The 21,425-nt window shown below is 44.4% G+C and overlaps 1 protein-coding gene across 4 annotated transcripts in view; it reads left to right on the top strand.

Annotated features, from left to right (window-relative positions):
• Positions 1–21,425, top strand: part of PIEZO2 (piezo type mechanosensitive ion channel component 2) — a gene marked incomplete at its 5' end in the record, with an annotated part of 335,237 nt that overhangs the window by 216,249 nt on the left and 97,563 nt on the right. For all 4 annotated transcript variants that reach the window (XM_082853234.1, XM_082853232.1, XM_082853233.1 and 1 more), the window contains 5 exons: positions 11,387–11,549; positions 14,211–14,330; positions 16,913–16,951; positions 17,885–18,023; positions 18,576–18,721. In XM_082853234.1, coding sequence (XP_082709360.1) covers positions 11,387–11,549; positions 14,211–14,330; positions 16,913–16,951; positions 17,885–18,023; positions 18,576–18,721 — 607 coding nt within the window. The remainder of the gene's footprint in view (positions 1–11,386; positions 11,550–14,210; positions 14,331–16,912; positions 16,952–17,884; positions 18,024–18,575; positions 18,722–21,425) is intronic.

Below are 21,425 nucleotides of genomic sequence, written 5' to 3'. Positions count from 1 at the left end.
GAAACAATGATGACCAGCTTTTGTACCTGCACTTCAGTCAACATAAGCAGCAATCTGCAATTCAAATACAAACCCCAGTATTTGGAGGACAAGGTGCTTATTGCCCACCCCAGCTCCACCAAGCCACACCATGAATGCAGGTTGCCATTCCCACTGCTGCCTCTCATGGGGCTGAAGCATGGGGAGTGGGGACCTGTTGCCACACTGAAGGCTGAATTTGACCAATATTAACTGTAATTTTCCAGCCAAGCTTTTCTCTTGAAACTTCAAGCCTTTAAGTAAACTCCAGAGTTCCAAAATAGTTACTTTAGATAGTTTCTGCAGATACAATTGTTGTCTGGATCAGAAGACAGATCCTGGTGCTTTCTACTCCATCATCTTCCTTGTTGTCCAATCTCTGCCTTTTAATTGGAGATATTTAGATCGCTTACATTTAATATAACTATTAATATTTTTAAGTTGAGATCTATCATCTCTCTGTTGTCTTCTATTTTCCTATTCTTTCTTTCTTCCTCTCTTTTTCTATATAAATTAAAATTTCTTATGATTCCATTTTACCTCTTTTATTGACTTAGTAGTCAACTCTTTGTTTCGGTAAATTGGTGGTTGCTTTAGGGCATCAGTAATTCATATTTAAGTGATATTATACTACCTTTGTATAATATAAGAACTGTTCAATGATAAAATGCAATCTCTCCCTTCCTAGAATTTGTACCATTGTTATCATACATTTTACTTTTATACTACACTATTATTATATTTGTTTAAAGGGGTCAATTATATTTTAAGGGTTTTTAATTAGTAAAAAATTCATATTTACTCAGGTATTATTATTTCTCATGTTCTTCCACACGTCCACATTTCCATCTTTATTATTTTTCTTCTGTGTAAAAGAATTTTTTTCACATTGTTTTTTGTAGTGCAAGTCTACTGGTGATAGTTTTGCTGGATATAGAACTCTAGGGTAACAACTTTTATTTCACTACCTGAAAGATGTTGCCACACTGTCTTCTCACTTGCATTGTGTCTGACAAGAAATCTGAAGTTCTTATTATTGTTACTTTGTATGTTAATATTAATGAAAATTGTTGTGCTCACCTTCCTGATAACTGCTTCCCTGAATTAAAAAAAAAAGAAAAAGAAAGAAACAAACAAACAAAAAAACCAGTTCTAACATCCATTCCATGATTCATTGGGTTTGGAACTGGTTAACGTGACCACTAAGCCAGTATTTCACTCTTCTAAACCTTTTAACCCCATCCACACTGACATGCATGACATAAAAGAGTGAATTGTGTATTAATTTTATTTCTATGACAGCAAACACAAATAAAAATTGTTTTAGGGCAAATAGACAATTTTTTATTAGACATTTATTGATGGAAGAGGATTTTTTTTCACAAAGATAACCTTTGTCTTTCTTTAAAACTACTTTCAGTTATATTTCCATGATACATGTTCATTAAAATATATTTGTGTTTCCCTAAAATAGAAAATTCCCAAGAATGGTCCATTCAGCTTATAATTTTTGTTGGACCACATTACAAGGACACTTTGTAGAAAGCTGTGGCCATTTCCTATGACATGAACCTGAGAAACTTAGGACTTTAGTCCAGAAAAACATAGAAACATTTTTACCTGGACTTACGGGGAGAAGATCTGGGTTTTAGCTAGTCTTCTGCCAATTGTTTCCTTTTCTAGATATGTTTGCTTCTTCCTTGGATAACTTTAGTTTAGTTACAACTTTTCTTACAGAAGATTTCTTGCTTTCCCCTGTTCAGGCATTTCGCCATAAATGGATTATCCAGTCTTCCTCCTTCTATTTCTCTGACCTTTCTGGCACTACATGAAACTCCTTGGTCATGAGCTTGCAGGTTTCCCTTTAGCGCCCTTCATATAAATTAAAATGTAAGAGCAGACAATCAGCTACTCTCTTGGAGAGTGAGATACCCTCCTGCGGGGTCAGTGAGGTGCTTCTGTGCCCTTCAGAGGTAACTCCTGCTGCTCTTGATGCTCAGGAAGAGGTGGTGCAGGTCATCTCTCTGCACCCGCCATCTGGGCAAAGCAGTTCTACAGGAGGAAAGGCTTGACAACCACTTTCCTGTGGGTGAACATGGCAGAGCACATTCCCTAAAAGCGTTCCACCGTCTTTGAGTAGTATCCCTGCTAGCATGGGTGCTCTGTGATGACAGGGTTAGTATCTTACTTACCTGCATATCCTCAGCACTAACTGTAGTGCCCAAAAGACTCAGGACTCAGCACATAAAAGGACAAATTTAATAAGTGTGTCCTATATAGAACTTTCTGATGATTAATACCCCTTCCTTAGGGATTCCTGATACTGTTGGGGTTTTCTTATTTTACCACTTACTGCACCTGAGAAATGGGGTGGTGTGATTTGACGCCAGCAGACCTGAAAACATAAGCCCCACCACTTAACTACCTTTTGATTCATTTGTGCCTCAGATCTGTATGTATGATGGAACCAAAAGCAGATCCCCACCAGAGCTGGCCTAAGACATTCAACACAGTGCCTGATTCATCGGAGGAACTGTGTGCTTGGCATGGGTCTCCTTCTCTCTGCTTTTGTAACTTCATTCGTTATTAACTATGTAGGGCTTTAAAATGAGGTATTTAAGTCCATGTTTACATTATAGCTACTTAGGGAAAGTTATAGCCGTGGGTAATAGAAGTACCCACATTTTCTGGGTTTTTTCTTATGCTCCCAGCATGGAAGGCTGCGGGGCTTAGGGGCTGAGCTTGGTTTTGTCATAAGAAGCTGTGCAGGATGACCAACTGGTCCTGGGAGTCCTGGTTCTGACTCATTTCTCACAGTGCTCTCAGAGGTGAAAATATGCTCAGGCACGGGAAGTAGACCATAAATCTACAACATTCAGAGAATATAAATGTTCTCTTATGAACTCAAGATGTGACATCAGAGAAGGGTAGAGGGCCTTAAATAGTGAAATGGGAGGGACCTTCCACATGACCTCAATGTTTCCATCAACTACCCCTGTTCTGAAGACAGCACACCTTGTACCTGGTGCAAAATTGTCCATGGACAGAATGCTTTTATTAGAAGGCAGCGTTCTGCACATGTAGGGTTAAGCCCAATTACAGCAAACTGGCAGACTGTTAAGACACACATGGGCCAAAAAGGACTTCAAAGCCGTGATACAGAGCCCGGGGGACTCAATGTAAAGTTTTTCCAAGCTTAAGAAAACAATGTTGTACGGAAATGGTCAGATTCCAATTTCTCAAAAGTGTCTATGAGTTTGGCATGGAAACGTGTTTAAAGTATAAGTAAGAAACTAATGAAAAAAGACGTTAAACATTGGCTGTGTTTTTCATATGATGCAATGCAGGGGGAAGGGGGGTTGGAAGCCAGAGTAGCAAGAACTCATGTGTAAAAGCGGTCTGTCCTCACCCAGATGGGATGCCGTATGGACCGGAGAGCATCTTGCTGGGAGGGTCACTTAGAGGTAGATTCAGTCTCCTTCCAGCGAAGACATTTGTCTAAAGTTGAGGAAATTCCTTGAAAGGGCTGGAAACACAGACCTCCCTTTCTGTGGACATCTGACTGGCCTTGCCTTTTTCACAACTTGTCCTTGCTTTTATTCATGTGTAAAACTGATTCTGTTTTGCCCCCTGCCAGCAGTTAGATTTTTGGCCTTTCCTGGTACTCACTGCACCATGGAGTTTTGGATCAGGAGGAGATTCTGACTCCCTCTGCTGGCGGCTCTCGAGCTGTCTTGCTGGCCCAACGTTCTCAAGGATGGTCCCACACATACACCAGCTCTGCCACCTTGACCCCGTAATGCTGGGGCATTCTGCGGGCAGATGTATCAGAAAGTGGGGGTGGAGGATGAGAGCAGGCAAGGTGGGTGCAGTTGAAAAGATGACCCCAGGAGTTTCTGTTTTGCCCGCTTTGAGGGAACTCCTTTTTCTCCTTGAGGATCACTGAATAAACAGACTCTCCCCGTTCTAGACTTGAAAAGTCATAAGAGCAAAGACAGTGAAGGCTGTTGAAATGAAACCCACCAGAAGCATCAAGTCTGTGTCCCATTACGTCCAGAACAAGACTGCAGCTCACCTCATTCACATTCTCCTTGACTTAGAAAGTAATTGTGGGCCATTCTTTGCAAAGCATATTTCTCAGTTTAATACAAGAGACATACAGATTGTGGGTGTGTAAGAGTGCACATGTATGAAACAACAGAAGAACCTATGTTTTGCAGAAACCAGTCTACTATTGTCAGTATCCTCAGTGGCCTTCTTCTCTTTCCTTTGATCCCATAACCAGGATGAAGGAAGGAGATTTTTCTTGGTGAATAACCTAATATTAATAATACAATGTTGTACATTTTGCACACCCTCCCTGCCACTCACCCAGACTCTCCCAACCTGTGCCAAATATTCCCACCCTGGAAGAGCTCCGTTCCCTGAGGGGGACTGTGCTTCTACTCCATCTTAAGAAGGACATTATTTACTCTTCTTTGCCAGCAATAACAATATAGTATTAATTAAAAAGCTGTGACTCTGGCATATACCACATTCATGTCATACTTCATAGTAATAACAACAGTAGTCGTAGAAGCCAGAATTTATTGAGCAGCTGTTACATGCCAAATTCTGTGGTATTGCTTTATGTGCATTATATCATATACCTCCTTACCTCTGTCTTGTCATTAGCCACATAGATTTGCCATAATGAAACTGAAAAACAAGCCTGCTAGGATGAAGCTGATCTCCAGGTAACTTACCTGCCTGTCAGAACAAAATTCAACACCCTTTAAAGGAGAACATCACAATCTAGACACTTAATGTGAAAATTACAATGTCCAGCATCCAGTTGAAAATTATTAGACATATGCAAAACAAGAAAAAATCAATCAATGAAAATTGACCTAGAAATGGCAGACTCTTTGAAGCAGCTCTTTTTTTTAACATCTTTATTGGAGTATAATTGCTTTACAATGTTGTGTTAGTTTCTGCTGTATAACAAAGTGAATCAGCTATATGTATACATATATCCCCATATCTCCTACCTCTTCTGCCTCCCTCCCTCCTTCCCTATCCCACCCCTCTAGGTGGCCACAAAGCACCGAGCTGATTTCCCTGTGGTGTGCAGCTGCTTCCCACTAGCTATCTATTTTACGTTTGGTAGTGTATATATGTCCATGCCACTCTCTCACTTCGTCCCAGCTTACCCTTCCCCCTCCCCGTGTCCTCAAGTCCATCTCTACACCTGCGTCTTTACTCCTGTCCTGCCCTTTTAATTATTTTCAGGATTAAAGAATACAAACATCATGAAGACAAAAACAGAATCTATAAAAAAGAATTGATGGACCAAAAGAACAGATGGAAGTGAGAGCAGTGGGAAATAAAATACTGTAACTGAAATTTAAAATTCACTAAATGGGCTTAAGAGCAAATTAGACACCACAGAAGAAAAGACCAGTGAACTTAAATATAGGGTCTTAGAAGGTATCCAAATTGAAGCACAGAGAGAAAAGAGATTGAAAAATAATAATAATAAACAGAACCACAGTGACCTGTAGGATAATTTCAAAAGGTTTAACGTAAGTGTAATTGGAGTCTTAGAAATGTGTGAATACAAAAAAGTATTTTAAGGAATAATGGCCAAATGTTTCCCTAATTTGATGAAAACCATAAACCCATAGATCCAAGAAATTCAATCTAAACAAACAACAAAGAAAACCACACCAAGTCACAGTATAATTAAATTCTGAATAACAGTAATAGAGAAAAATAATAAAAGCATCACAATAAAAAGTACCTTATGTTCAAGGGAATGAGAATAAGAATATCACAGACTACTCACCAGAAATGATGCCAGTCGAAAGACAAGAGGACAACATCTTTCAGGTTCTGCTGAAAGAAAGAGAAAAAAAATCAAGGTATAATTTTATATCCAAGGGTATAGGTGGAAGAAATAAAGGTCAAATAAAGACGTTCTCAGACGAAAACAGGGTATGTGGGTATATGGCCAAAAATATTGAAAGTGGGGTCTTGAAAAGGTATTTGTGCATCCATGTTCATGGCAACATTATTGATAATCGCCAAAAGGTGAAAGTCTCCATCCTTGGAGAAATGGATAAACAAAATATGGTCCATCCATACAATGGAATATTATTCAGCCTTAAAAAGGAAGGACATTCTGATAACCTGCTACCACGTGGATGAACCTTGAGGACATTATGCTGTATGAAATAAACCAGTCACTAAAGAACAAATACTGTGTGATTCCACTTATAGTCTATAAGGTATGCAGAGTAATCGTCTTTATGGAGACATAAAGTAGGATGGTGGTGGCCTCGAGCTGAGGGAGAGAGAGGGGTGAGGGTTTAGTGTTTAATGGGGACGAGTTTTAGTTTTGCAAGATGACAAGTTTGGGGATTGGTTGTACAGCAATGTTAATGTAGTTCGTACCCCTTCACTGTACACTTAAAAATGTAAGAGGTAAACTTTGTGTTATGTGGATTTTACCACAATTAAATGTTTTAGAGTGGGGTGTTATTTTCAGTATTATGTATTTCTTGCAAATGGCTGGGTTTCTGTATTACCGGAGACTGAGCAGATGTGGTCTGGAGTGAACCTGAAAACAAGTGGAGGTTTTGTGAATCTGCCAACATGTGCAAGTGGAAACGAATACGCAACCAAGTCATAGCCACCACGTGCTGTCAAATGTTAGGAGTGCTTTGGAAGGAGAGAAGAATCGCAAAGCAAGTGCTCCACGGGAGGTGGAGAGACAGCTATGCTCCCTGCCAGAGGAGGAGTGGAAGTGATGTGACGAGAGACCCTTCCTGTAGCTGCGGTGCCCACCTTTATCAAAAAGCTTCGGAGTGAAGTGCAGTTGTAGGATCTTGAAGGAATCATTCAGGCTGCTCCATATTTGGTGCCTATTTGATGTTTAAATATTTTATTGCTTCCTAATTATAAACCTGGACTCTCAGGTTTTTTAGAAAAGTTTTTTTTCTGGGGACTTCCCTGGCGACCCAGCGGTTAAGACTCCACGCTTCCACTGCAGGGGACGCGGGTTCAAGCCCTGGTCAGGAAACTGGGATCCTGCATGCTGAGCAGCACGGCCAAAAAAAAGTGTTTTTCCTTAACCATATACATGTATTGATTGATCCATCGTGAAGGTAAAGTTCGAGATTCTTTTTGGCGGCCCGTACAGAACAGAAATAACTCTCTGTAATGCAGGGCCCAAGCAGACTTCAGTAAGTTACAGTGTTCTCTGGTGCCTTGTTCTGCTCTTATTCTGTGTTCTTATTTCCCAGACCGAGCACACTGAAATCATGGATGTTCTTTATGGACAATGTCTTCCCATCCATTCTTTTTCTTCTTCAAAAGCAAGAACTTGGCCACCCTTTAGTCTCTGTTCCTGCTAGGACTGCAGACACCTGCTCTCACTTCGTGGTATAACTTTATCCTAGTGTTTTTAATTCAATTAAATAAGCTCACCCCTTTAAAGCCTGCTCTATACTAGGCATGGCCATCAAGGCAAGATGACAGGACCCAAGTCCTTTTTTTGAAGAAATTAGAATCAAACTGGACAGAGAAACAAGCACATGAACGTTATAGAATAAAAACTATGACTACAGATAACGATTGCCGTGGATGCACGGCGCAGGATAAATTGATTTCAATCAGGAAAAATCGTAGGAGGCTTCCTGGAGATGGTGGCAAGGGAGCCAGGCCTTGATGCTGTCGAGAACGCCCAACAACAACGTAGGGAGTATTAACAGAGGGGTCAGGTTCAGACTCTCAGTTGACATTGACTGTAAAGAAAATCTGGACTCAGAGAGGATGGAGAGCTGGTGCCTGCGGCCGTACCCAGTTGTCATAATCAACATCAGGGCCCCGACTGTAGTCCTGGCTGTAATCCAATCCCACCTTCCTGGACTGCTGGTATCCTGGTGCCCCCTGCAGTACTGGATGGTTGGGGTACCTAGAAGGGACCCACTGATACGCCTGTATTACGGAGTGTGGTTGTCCTGTGAGACAGCCTACTCTGTGCAGCCATGCCTGGCCTGCTGGACTGGATTTGCGTTACCAAGGAATCGGCGGGGTTCCCGGGGTCCTACCCCCCTCATCTGTGACCTCAGAAGAGTCACAGCTACCTCAAAGAACCAGACAAATCAATAAATAGCAAAACCAAAGGGCCTGAGATTTTATGGCAAATCCCAAATGGTCCAGTGAGGCTCAAGTCGTGGTGTCTGGGATCAGGGAGAGGAGGCCAAGGGACACTCAGCTGGGCAATGGGGTTATTCTCCAGGTGGTGGAGGACAGGAAAGAAGGAGACGAAAGTGACGTGCTGAACCCGAGCGCTCTGACGGTAACTCTGGCGACGGTCCCAACGCGGAGGAGGGAGAAATGGAGAACATCATTCGGATTGCCATTGTCCAGGAGGAGATATGGAGAGCTGCCCTGTGGACAAGGATGCTGGTCATGAGATAGAGAGCCGAGCACAGGCCAGGCGCCCACGCAGGAGCACGTGCCGGCTCCAATGGGTCTCTGCTGGGAGTGGACCATGACTCGGGACCTGTCTCCAGCCGTCCTCTGAGAAGTGGAAGAGGTGTGAGGTCTTCAGATTCGTCCACATGCTTGCACCCGTCCCCACCCCCTCTCCTGTTAGGTTCCGTAAGGAACTGAAGGTCCAGAGACGGTGAGCCGCCCTCCACGTGCATCTGTGTCCGTCACCGCTAGAACTGGGCTAAAGGGATCTTCCAAATGCATAGAAGAGAAGATCTTTATCTTTCTCCCTGTAAATAAGCAATAAATGGAATGCATTTCTCCATAGTCGTGTCCCTGTAACTTCTCAGGCAAAGAGCCATTTCTATGGAGAGATTTAAGATAGTCGTTTTTAAGTTCTTTTAACGATGGATACATTTTAACAATGTAGATATCTTTATTCAATCAGTTTGGACCAGGACCACTGTGAAGACACTAACGGTTAGTGGGAATCATCATAGAAGGAAGTCTGTAAATATCCGATGATGCGTCAATGATGAAATAGATTTTGCTGTCACCATGGCCACTCCCTGACTCCCCCCGCACCCCAGCCCAGCAGCTCTCAGGATTTCTCTTTTCTCTCACCTACTTATCTACCCTTTTTGGACTGTCCGGACGTCCAGCATTCTTCTGACGACCCCGCCCATCACGCATCCCGGACACCCACAGACAGAAAGGGTCTCTGGAACACCCTGCTCTCACCAGACTCGCACATCACAGCGTTACCTTTAGAGTGAGAGTGAGTCCTGGAGGGCGAGGGCTGTGATGCCACTTCTCTGTGTGTTGTCAATATCGAGACGCAGTCCTGGATCACGGGAGGTCTGCAATAAGAAGATAAGGAAACGAAGTAATAGTTGGATATTGTCTGGCATCCTAGAATCGTAGTGCCAGAGAGGATGTACAGACTTCCTATCTGGTATAGGAATTCTCTCTATAGTATCCAGACTCTTTAAAGAGAGAGAGAGAGATGTTAGGTCTGACAATATTTGCATAGCCCTGTTAGAAAAACTTCCTTACAGGGCAAAACAGTCTTACATGCTATAGCTTCTACCCTTGTTTGTTAGTCTATACACTGCTGGTACAACACGTAAGCCTGATTGCTCAGTTGGAATGAGCTGTACTATCAACGGGAAGGTGTGGTGTTGATGTAATACAGGGTTTTTTTTAAGAGACACATAATTCAGTGTACAAATAAGTGCGGAAATTACCACTAACATTCTGATGGGGAAAACAGGTATTTTTAAACTGACGAATGGTGAGGTTATTTCTATCGTATGTACCAGGTGTGGGGTGAGAAGAGAGAGGATTTAGTAGCTGAAATCTGTCACTTAGGTTAATCCAAAGACTGTCCAGTTTGTCTAATCCTAAATCTACAAGCTTTCAGTTCTGTGTACTTCATACAAGAAATTTGCATTTTAATGGAGGACTGCAAAACGATTTTTGGAATGTTCCATCATTCTAAGTGGGGCATAACTCTTTTGTTATCAGGACATTTTTCTCTGTAATGCTAACTACAGAAAAAAATCTGCCTGGACCTGGGAGAAAAGATCTATGATAAGAGCAAGTTCTAGTCTAACTCTTTTCTGATAAAATCAAAGAAAGTTACTTTCTATGTAGCTTTCTGTAAAATCTGTGCTCAGCAGTTCACTAATACTGCCCTGGCCTCGTGATAATAACAGCAGTAGCTCTGAGAGGTTTTCCAAGTGGAGAACTCATAGTCCTGGAAAACCTTGTAACAGTAAAGAATGGGATGTAAAAGTTAAAGGAGGTTTGCATGTAAAAGCTACGTACAATAGAAAGATGTAAGACTCACTTAACACGTAAACATATCTTTCACTTTGTAGAGTCACTTCTAAGAAAAAATTCACATAAAATGAATTTCTGAATGAATCATATTTACACAATTCCCTATTATATAATCAGAACGTATCTGATTACATAGTAGAACTCAACATTTAAAAAACCTATTTCAGAATTTAACAATTAACGATATATATATATATTTTTTTGTTTGTTTGTTTGTTTGTTTGCGGTACGCGGGCCTCTCACTGTTGTGGCCTCTCCCGTTGCGGAGCACAGGCTCCGGACGCGCAGGCTCAGCGGCCATGGCTCACGGGCCCAGCCGCTCCGCGGCATGTGGGATCTTCCCGGACTGGGGCACGAACCCGTGTGCCCTGTATCGGCAGGCGGACTCTCAACCACTGCGCCACCAGGGAAGCCCTAACGATATAATTTTAAGGCTGTGAAAAAATCAAATTGCCCATAAATAAAATTCGACAGAAATATGTCTTACAGAAACTCTAGTATACAATATCTGGCTTTTATGGCTGAATCATAGAACCATGTCCAATTTTAATACTTGCCCAATAATATCAACACTAACTGAATAGCTAGTGCTAGATCCCACCAAAAACAAAGTATGTGCTCATTTAGCTGGACTTAGTAACATGTTACTACATACCTGACACTTCAATAGTGCAGGGTTTTAATAGGGCTGAGTGACAATTCAAACATACATTTCTAATAGGTGTGCAAGGATTTAGTATTGGCTAGATTTTTGAACCAGGGTAAAAACCATCTGGGTAATGCTGGCATGAATTTTATACACACACTAACACACAAGTGTATGATTTTAGGATGCATATATTATGTGTCTATTTTATATATATACACACAGATACTATTTAAAGATGTAGTTATATATACAGAAGAGTAATGAAGTATTTAGAGTGGGACGGATCCACCTAGGACTAGCTCATGAACGTGTTAAAACCAGCTGTTTGTGTTCTGTTGACTGGACCCAGATCTTTGTTACATCTGTTTAATATTTTTCTTTGTTTTGAAACAGGTTGTTTGGTATCAAATCAGTCATTCAAACAGACTGTTCCAGCACGTGGAAGATCGTAGCAAACCCAGAGCTGTCATGGTACCACCATGCCAACCCCATCGTCCTGCTGGTGATGTACTACACGCTGGCCACGCTAATCCGAATCTGGCTACAGGAGCCCCTTGTAAGGATCAAAGGTTTTCATGGTCTTGTCTGCAAAGTAGCCTGGAAACTCCAGGGGAAAGTGTTCATTCCTATCAACTGCTGGCTAATTAGTACTATATGCCAAAATAACTATAGTGTTCTTATTATAGTATTTTGCTTCTGCCAAGAGTTCTAACTGAATACAGATACTATCAGGACAAAGACCAGCTTCCCTATGTTAGCATCACCCCTGGCTACTCAGACGGTCCGTGGTGAGGGGAGTGGAAGCGTCGTTTTAATTGAGCACTTACTAAATGCCAGGCCACGTGCTAGGTTGTTTACATACATTATCTCATTCAATCCCCTGCATAACTCTCAAGAATAGGTATTGTACCCATCTTAGAGATGAGGAAAACGAGGTTCGAGAGGTAAATCACACATTTACCAAACAGTAAATATCGGATTCAAGCCTACATTTGCCGACAAAGCTAGGGTCTGTATGACGACACACCCTGTTACCACGGCGACTGGAGTTTCCTAAATCTTCTCAGACCTCCAACCTCCGATGGTGCCGTGGGGATGCCCTCGCTCTCGGTGGTACCATAAGCCCCGGGGGCCCCACCACGGGGCAGGGCTGAGGACTGGGCTGTTCCCTATGGGATTATTAGTAGCATGTGGCACTTTGGGAACAGGACCAGGGTGGCTTGTGGCCTCTCTCTTTCCCCTTTCTGTGATAGGAAACTCCAGTCTGCTTTTGCTTCCCCTAAATGACCCTGAGAAGCTCAGCTGTAAGGCAGCTGATCCGCACACAGGGAGGCAGGTGGTGTAGACGGGGCTGCCACGTTTCACCTCATGGCCACGTGCTGGGAAGCAGAGCTCACATTAGACACCAGCCTGGCGCCTGTGATGCAGTCCCTCCAGCTCGGGGGCCCTGGTGCCCCGCCCGCCTCCCCTCTTTGTCTGCTCATCCAGGCTCCATCCACGCGGTCAGCTGGCTAGGCAACCAGTGTTTATCGAGAGCTAGCGTCTCAGACACTGGCCTGGGGCTGGGGGTAGAGCGTCGGTGTGAGGGGGCCCCAGGTGTGAGGCCCCGCTCTGGGGGACTATACACTGTACAAGAGGAAAAGCAGCCCCCAAAGATGTGAGCAGGCCCAAGTCGGCACAGTGCAACCCTGAGAGGTGTGTTCCATCCATCCCAGCGGGAGCGCCTCCTGCAGGAAGGGGGTCTGCCCACCTCCCTCCTGTGGGAGGACCACACAGGCGTGCTTGTTTGCAGGGGCCTCATGACTCACCTCTCCCTTGGAGCCAGTGATGGCAGTGACGTGGTGACAGAACGCTCTAAGGGCTCCTGGAGAAGCCCAGTTACCTTCTGTTACCTTTTCCTCCAAGTCTCTTCTAAGATATGAGTGTGCCAGTAGAACCCCTTAAAGTGGTGCTGTGTTCACTTCCGCCACAAACACACAGATGTGGATATGTGTACGTGCACACATAAAACTGTGCAAAAGAGATTAAAATATCTCACGGAAACCATCTCTGAACAATGTCTTAACCAACGACGGAAATGACTTTAAGGCCTTTGGGTTCACAAGAGTTCCAGGTGCCCTTGGCTTTCTCCGTGGTGTGTCAGGCAGGAGCTTGTGCACAGGTGCTGCTGGGCTGTTACAGCCCCTCAGGCCCAGGAGACACTTGGCCTCCTTAGCCACGGGCCCTCTGGGGTGGACAGTCCACATTCCAGGCCACACAGTTCACAGCAGGTCACAAACCACAGCGTCTGCGGGGGGGTGTGGAGAACAGGGCCTAATCCACAACAGCATCGACCCTCAGGGTCTGTATTTTAAGTGGGGCTGGGACACGGGACTTTCTCACTGAGGTGCTGATGGAGGGCAGGTGCCTGGTTCTATCATGGCTCCAGGTGGCCTGGCACATTTCATGGAAAACATGAGTTCTGTGGTAAAAGTCTACGATATATGTTTGAGAAAGAGAGAGAGAAGCAGGTGTCTGGAGGTGAATGTAACACACGGGCTCCCCGGGGCATCTGGTGCTCCCCGTGGGTGCTCTGTGTGCACTGGGCCCCGGGAATTGGGCAGTGGCACTATGTGCCCTCCCTCTGCCCCCATATCAACATGTGTTAGTGCCCTTTTACGGGACATCTTTGTTGGGAACCATCCTCAACCACCAAGTGCGTTCTGATCCTTTTTTTCTCTCAACTCTCCTGGACCAACTGTCTGATTCAGGCCAAGGTCCCATTAGGCAAGGCAGCTGTGTTATGCATCAACTCTCTTTTTGCTTAATATTGAGTGTAAGCTCTAGATGACTCTGCTTTTAGTAAATGTCTTCTTCGTTAAAGATTCCCGTGGCTGAGTTCCACAGTCAGGTGTGACTTTTGTGAACCCAGCCCAGCCCCTTCCTCCTGCAGGTTAGAATACACACAGGAGGCTCGGTGACGTAACGTGAGCGCCTGTTCCTGTATTTCATGGGGCTTAGCAGGGAACAGGAACAAGCGACACTGCTGTGCTTCGCGTTTACAGGGTGGCATTTTGGCCATCTTTGAAAGTGTCTGGATAAAAGCCCATGTAGTGTATGCGTTACTTTACAAAATCATCACATGGGGGTAGAGATGGGCAGCTGTGTCTGGTCTCCCAGGTCGCTGAGGGGCTGCTCCGGGGAGCAGGGCTGTCCTGTGGGTTATTCTGTGTCTCAGGTGCAGGAAGAGAGGACCAAGGAAGAGGACAGAGCCCTGGCCTGCAGCCCCGTCCCCGTCACAGCCGAGAGGAGGCGGAGCCTGTGGTACGCGACCCACTACCCCACGGATGAGAGAAAAGTAAGTCGCAAGGAAAGGGGTTTCTCGTTTATTTTGCTGCTTTTTATTATATTGCTGAATTCAGGTCATGTGAGTCCACCTGCAAACCCAGATTGCTCAGTTTACGGGAGCAGTTTGATGAGGAAGTCTTAGTGCCCAACATCTGTTCAGAGAAGGGAACCCAGTGCTTCGAAAGGAAACCCCAGGCTCCATCAGACCCAGACTTTTATAGTTCAGTGCTTCTCCCTGAAGTCTATTAACCCTAGAAAGAGAGTGTTCTTAATTTTAAAAGAAAATTTTGTATTTAAAACAAACAAAAAACAACAGAGACCCCTTGGCCCTGGGCGGTAACAGCTTGGGTGGTGGGATGCACTGCAGAGAGTAATTCCCTGTGTCGGGGCGGCTGCTGCAGTGACGATGACTGCTCACACGGCCTTCGGGACACCGGCCAGTCTGTGTGGACGTGAAGAGCCCCAGCCTCTCGCTGTGTCGGGGCCGCAGTGTGGATGCCAGGGACGGGAGCACAGCTGTGTGATTCTTCATCTTTTCACCATTTGTTCACTATTTTCAATACAACCCAGCCACTGACTTGTTAAAATGGCCCATTTGCAATGTGATGAAGACAGATACAATTCTCAGACGGGGTCAGCACTTTGCTTCCCAGCACGTTTGGGAATTGAGGAGCAGATTCTCTGATTGACTTGGTGGAAGAGTTTCTCTAAGACACGTGGTCCTAGTTGATGCCTGACTGTCATGGACTGAGAGACAGGGAAACAATGAATGAACTTCTCAGGGAGCTGGCAGCCACGTGGAACAGACGTGGTGCCCGGAGACCTCTGGGGTTTCCGGGGGCCCTCTCCTCCCATCACACATGTCCTGCAATGTCACTAAGCCAGAGAGACAGCACAGCAGTTTCCAAAATGAGGTCTGTGGGCCATCCCTGGGGATTCCTGGGACCCTTGCCAGGATCCACAGGCTCGAAACTATTTTTGTAATAATACTTAAGACATTCGCCTTTGGACTATGCTGACAATTGCTCTGATGGTACAAAAGCACCAACCAAGGCAGCAGCACGAACCCCCGCAGCCGTGGTCGTGTCCTTGGCAAACAAAGCAGAAAGGCCAGTTCCACTTGAGAATATTCTTGATGAACCAGGAACAGTCATTGCTTTTCTGAAATCTCAACCTTGAGGCACATACCTTTTTAATATTCTGAGTGACACGAGGGGAGGTCCCCCTGAAGTGCCGACCCCTCGAGGAGGAGAAGCACTTGGCAGGTGAGCCGCCCAGGTCGACGTGCAAGAACAGCTGACAGACAGTTGGGGTGGCTCAGGTATGGACATTCAGCAGTTACTGGAAAGTGAATGGAGTGGTCCATCGCTTCAAGGCAAACAACTGACAGCATTTGTTGCCAGTGATAAAATGAGAACTTTTAGTGAAAATTAGAATATTGGAAGACTCGGATTTTGTGCAGTACAGCGTGTCAGTATTCAGTGGGGCTGTCTAATCCCTAAAGCACATCACCAGCACGTGCGGTCACAACGTGTGTGTAGGTAGAGGACCCGGTCCGGGTGCAGGATCCTCCAGGGGCTTTACTGATTCCACACACAGCTCACCTTCGGTTACTTCCCCATCTTGAGTTTGGGAGAGGGTCCAAGGAGAGGATCCACAGTCTGGATGGACTCCTGAGATACTTCTTTCTTTTCCAGCTGCATCGCTGGGTGAAGCCAGAGTTCCTTTAACTACTTCAACCAAAACAATACATCAGAGCAGATTGAATGTGCAAACAGACATGAGAACCCAGACATTAAAGATACTCAAAAGTGTAAAACAACAACACTCTTTTCATTATTTTTTAAAAATACAGCTATTTGAATAAAATTATTTATGTGAACAAGTTTTTTTCCAATTTTTAATGAATTAACAAGTGAATAGTTTTAATGCCTCCATTTTAATTTCTAGCACAATAGATACTGATGGATAGGACCTGCATAAATGAAAACTCTTTGGGACCTTCAGTGATTTTTAAGAAAGTGAATGAGTTCTGACCCAAGAAAGTGGGAGAACCTCTAGCTCAGCAGTTACTTGTTACTGGGGGGAGCCCCAAACCCCTAGCACTAATAGAGCTAAAAGGCATAATCGTGTCATAATTCTTTTGTTGCAGACAATACACAAATCTTAATCCCAGCCCGCACTGCACATCAAATTTTCTTTATTATGAAACTTCAATTTCTTGAAAAGTCAGTACTTTCAGAATTCTGCAGACGTCTCAAAGGGTCCTAGGAATATAAAACCAAGCAGCTAATTCTATTAGAACAAAACACTTGAAAAAACGTAATCAGCTCTTTTGTAGTCATGTGGTTAATGAGTGCTTACTGACTGTCGTGATTAAAAGTTAACATCGGAAACTGGAAAGGGTTATAAAAACAGCACCCTCCAGCTGCGTTATTCATGCCTTTGTATTTTGCATGGCAGTTTTAACACACTAGCATGCAGCTAGCTGAAGGGATGGGTATGTGTGTAGTACAACTTTATCGCTGTGTATAAACATCATGATGCTTTCTGCTCACATATTAACGTGCTGTCCTGTATCGCTTTTTGCAGCTTTTATCCATGACTCAAGATGACTACAAACCATCTGATGTTAGTATATCCTTAGAATCCTCAATTTTGCGCGTGTCAGTGATGTAAAAGGGACATAAATGGAATTAGCTCCTCTGAGTGTATTTTAATGGTCTATAAAATTTCCATACGTTTTAAAATAATTTTTTTGCAGAAATTGTATCTGGTTTATTGCTGTTAAAACACTGACTCATAAAACATGAGCTCGCGTATAAACATATAAAATGCTTTTAAACTTTTAAAAAGCCACAGTGGAGGGTTTGCCTGTTCCATGATTTGAATAAGAAGTCTTGCATGTCCATGGACACACACATGTATGTGTGTGTGTATATGTTTATATGTATATGCATAAATGAAAAATTGTAAAGCTAAAGAGACAGAAAAAAAGCAGGAAACTGTATTTAGTGTACAGAGTGCTGCAACACGGGAATTGCAAGCTGCAGCATCAGGTAGAGACCTGTGGGGTTGCTGTCTAACCTGAGAATTTGCTAAGTCCTGGGAGCCGCGCAGGGTGTGGGGCAGGCAGGGGGGCCCGGGCAGTGCTCGGGCTGCAGGCCGGGACCCAGGCGAGTCTGGAGCTCCTGTAGCTGGAGGATGGCTGGGGGGAGGGGCCGTGAGCTGAGGCTGGAGAGGAGACAAGAGCAGGTCCTGAAGCCTCAGCAGCCTTTCCAGGCTTCACACTTCATAGCGAGGACGGAGGGGGGGGGGCACGGCCTGGGGTGCAGCAGAGGTGGGCAAGGTCAGGTTTACCTTGTCCTGTGATGGCTCTGTGGGGTGTAGGTTTGGAGGGGGTGAGCAAGACTGTCTTGCTAGTGGGCATCACTGCGGACAATGCTCGGCCCCCCATTGGCTCTGCACCATCCCGTGTGCCCACCTACCAGGAGGGAAGGAGGCAGGTCCGCACTGGGAACCAGAGCTGCCGTCACAACTGCTTTTGCCCCGCCTCCCCGGCAGGGCCTGTTGGTGACTGTGAATGGCAACCCTGTGGATTACCACACCATCCACCCCAGCCTTCCCCTGGAGAACGGCCCCGCCAAGGCCGACCTGTACTCCACCCCACAGTACCGCTGGGAGCCCGCCGCCGACTCCCCGGGTAAGGAGCCGGGATCTGTCTTTGGTTTATCCTTCACTGGATTTGGTTCTTTTCCCTTGTTTTCTAGCAGAGGTTGCTTCCTTCCATGGTCAGTCTGGTGAAGCTCATTTCCTTGACTTCTGCCTAGAGTTTGCCCTTCCATCTTGCTCTGTGTGTTCTGTCCTTGGGCACAAAATAAGTGGCCTAACTGGGGTAAACTTTGAAAACTAAAAGGTAAAAAATTATTTTAAACAAGTCGACTTGTTTCTAGTGTTAAAACTATGTGCACATGTGTGTTTTACTCTTTCTGTAATTTGATGGCATAATCACGGCCAATAGTTTTGCAGGTTAGTGGATGATGTCTTCAGAAAGAGCTCTTTTCGTCTCATAAAAAAACCAAGAGCCCCAAAACTTGGATGAGGCCTTTCTCCCTCTTCTCTCAGTTTATTGTGTTGAAAGAAAGCTGCCTGTTACTGTAGATGACAAATACGTGCTCTGTACTGCTTGGGACGTTTATGTGAAATTCACATATTTGCATAGATTTTTATATAAAATAATAATCTGTCCCTCTAGAAAAGAAGGAAGGAGAAGATGAGAATGAAGAATTTGAGGAGGAGAAGGCCTATGAGGAGGAAAGGAGTGTCAAAGTCCATGCCATGGTCTCTGTGTTCCAGTTCATCATGAAGCAGAGTTACATCTGTGCCCTTATCGCTATGATGGTGCGTGCCTGCGAGAACCCTTAACTTCTGCCTGGATTCTGCCCCTGTATCTTGTTCTGTGTCCTGTCCTTGGGCACAGAATTAGTGCTGGAGGGATGGACGGTGCTTGCACCCCGCCGGCTCCAAGCCCCACCACCTCCTCCCGCCAGCACTGATGTCTTCATCTTTCCAATGTCTTGGCGGAGACTGGTCGCTTATAGTAATTTCTCATGGGCCCTTTATAGTATAGATTTCAAAACCATGTCCTCTGTGCTAGCTAGCCTCCTCCTAAATATTCATACCTTTCTCTCAAATTAGCCTAAGTCAGACTGTCCCCTATTTTGCCGATTTTAAAGGACATATGGGTAGTTTTTCTAAGTGGCATTGAAGGTGTTCATGACTAACAAAGGCCACTTTTTTTTTTTTTTTTTTTTTTTGGTACGTGGGCCTCTCACTGTTGTGGCCTCTCCCGTTGCAGAGCACAGGCTCCGGACGCGCAGGCTCAGCGGCCATGGCTCACGGGGCCAGCCGCTCCGCGGCATGTGGTATCTTCCCGGACCGGGGCACGAACCCGTGTCCCCTGCATCGGCAGGCGGACTCTCAACCACTGCACCACCAGGGAAGCCCCAAAGGCCACTTTTATTTCTTTCAGATAATGAGGGTTATAGTCACAGCTTGTCTTAGATTTGAGACTTTATTCCATTTGAGCTGCAGCAAATGTTCACCGATCTAAGCGTCAAGCACCGAGTCCCCGAGGGCTGCTTCTGGTTGTGAGCTCTCAGTTTACCTGCGTTTCTGCTCACCGCTAGGAACATGCTCATCTCCAGCATCAGAGCTTCAGAAATCGTCCTTGGGACCAGAGACAGGATATAAAAGAAGGCCAATTTCTGCTCTTCCTAAAAACGAATTTTACTGGGAAAGCTAATTTATTTTGAGAAACTTATTTAACACAAAAGTCTTCAAATTTTGTGGCCAGTAGTGAGATCCCATGGACACAGTAAATGATAAAAAAAGAAAATATTCTATAATTCTAGGGAAAAAAATCACCTAAAGACAGTTTCCCTAGGCTCTCAGTCCAGAGGTCTCCTGAGAAAACCTGTCTGCACGTCAGCTTCAGCTTCTGCAAGGACCATGGCCATGGCTGAGAGCATTGGGAACAGAAAGCTCCTCGAAATTAAAGGTGGCTCTTTTGGGGACTGCAAACTCTGTTCTCTAGATAATATGAATTCTGTGCTCTCTGGGTACTTTTTGACACTTTATAGGTCAATCCCTAATTTACACTACAGCAAAACTCTATTTGAAAGCATCAAATAATTCAGATTCTGAACTCAAAAGAGTATACGTTTCTTTTTCTGTCTCTAAAAAGAAGCCAGAGAAGTTGGTTTCTTTATGTAAAGAAATAGAGCTTAAAAAAAAAAGAAAAACTTGAGATACACATTCAGTTCCTCAGTAGAAAAGAAATCTATTGTAAAAACAACACAGGAGAGCAGATCTCTTGTTAAAGACGTGCTCTCGTCTGGTGCCATTTCAGTTGTTTTCATGGAGCCACAATATTAATGCTTTAAAAGTGCCTGTCTTCCGTGGAAGTTCCCCCGTGGCAGCAGACTTTTAATCACAGACAGAAAGGAGCACGGTCTGTTAGAACGATAGATGTCTTTGTTCAAAAACACAAAGAGCGAAATCCTCCCAATTTCTTTTTCTCCCTCTTTCACCCAAACAAGGATAATGTACAGGGGGAAAAATACGCTGGAATTATAATATCTGCGAAGATTAATTTCTTGGGTCCTCCACAAAAAAATGGCCAGGTCAGATCTGAATTTCATCCTGGGATAAAGGCATTAAATATTACCGACCTTTGATAACACTATTTCCAAGGAATACTATCTTCATGAAAATAATTCAGACTTGGTAACAGTTGTCAGTCACTCACTTAATTTTACTAAAAGCAATTTTAATTTCCAGTTTATAATTACCATATGTTTTAACCAACAGTTTTAAATAACTCTACATTTAAAAAGCTAGCTCTGCTTTCGGACAGATTTGCACATTGCTGCAAGGAAGTATTTGTTTGTTCTGTGCTGACTTTATTCATTTATCTTATTTATCTCAATACTTATCTGCTTTCCAGAAGCAAAACAGACTTGTAAAACATCTCAGACTTTACGAATAACTCTTGGTAATTCGTGATACTCAAGAATATGACTGATTTCAATTAGCTCCAAATAACAGCTAGAAAATATTTTTAAAGACCTTTTCACAGAAATTTGGTATCCGAGATTATGGTATGAGAGGATAGATTTACTGAAGTTAATGGTTCTCATGAGCCTGATTTTCTAGAATGTTCCAGCAGCTGCCCTTTGAGATATCTTCTGGACCTGTGGGAGTTTGGTGTGAGTGGAAGATGTCTTGCCTCTTGCAGGGCAGAACGGGAGGCCGGCCTCTCCATTCACCTGGCTTTACTGTTTGCGGTGTGCGGACACCTAACACTCTACCTCCTCCTGGAGATTCCCTGGTTCCTATCATGTCTGTCTTCCCGGCGGGTCTGCTAAGGGTGACCCCTGAAGCCAGCTTGTGTGCTGACCCTGTGGTCCCTGCAGCTTCTGTTTCTGAGCCCAGCTTGGCCACACTCACCCAGCACCCTGAAAAAATAGCTGACCCCAAGCTGGTTTGGAAGAATAAAGGAGAAAGCAGGTTGCTTCTCATTCTGCAAAGCAGGGTGGAAAGG

This window comes from Leucopleurus acutus, assembly GCF_964270905.1.
Source record: "Leucopleurus acutus genome assembly, chromosome: 13".
Lineage (NCBI taxonomy): Eukaryota > Metazoa > Chordata > Mammalia > Artiodactyla > Delphinidae > Leucopleurus > Leucopleurus acutus.
The sequence above is the reverse complement of the archived record's forward strand: the minus strand, read 5'-3'. Positions and strand labels throughout refer to the sequence as shown.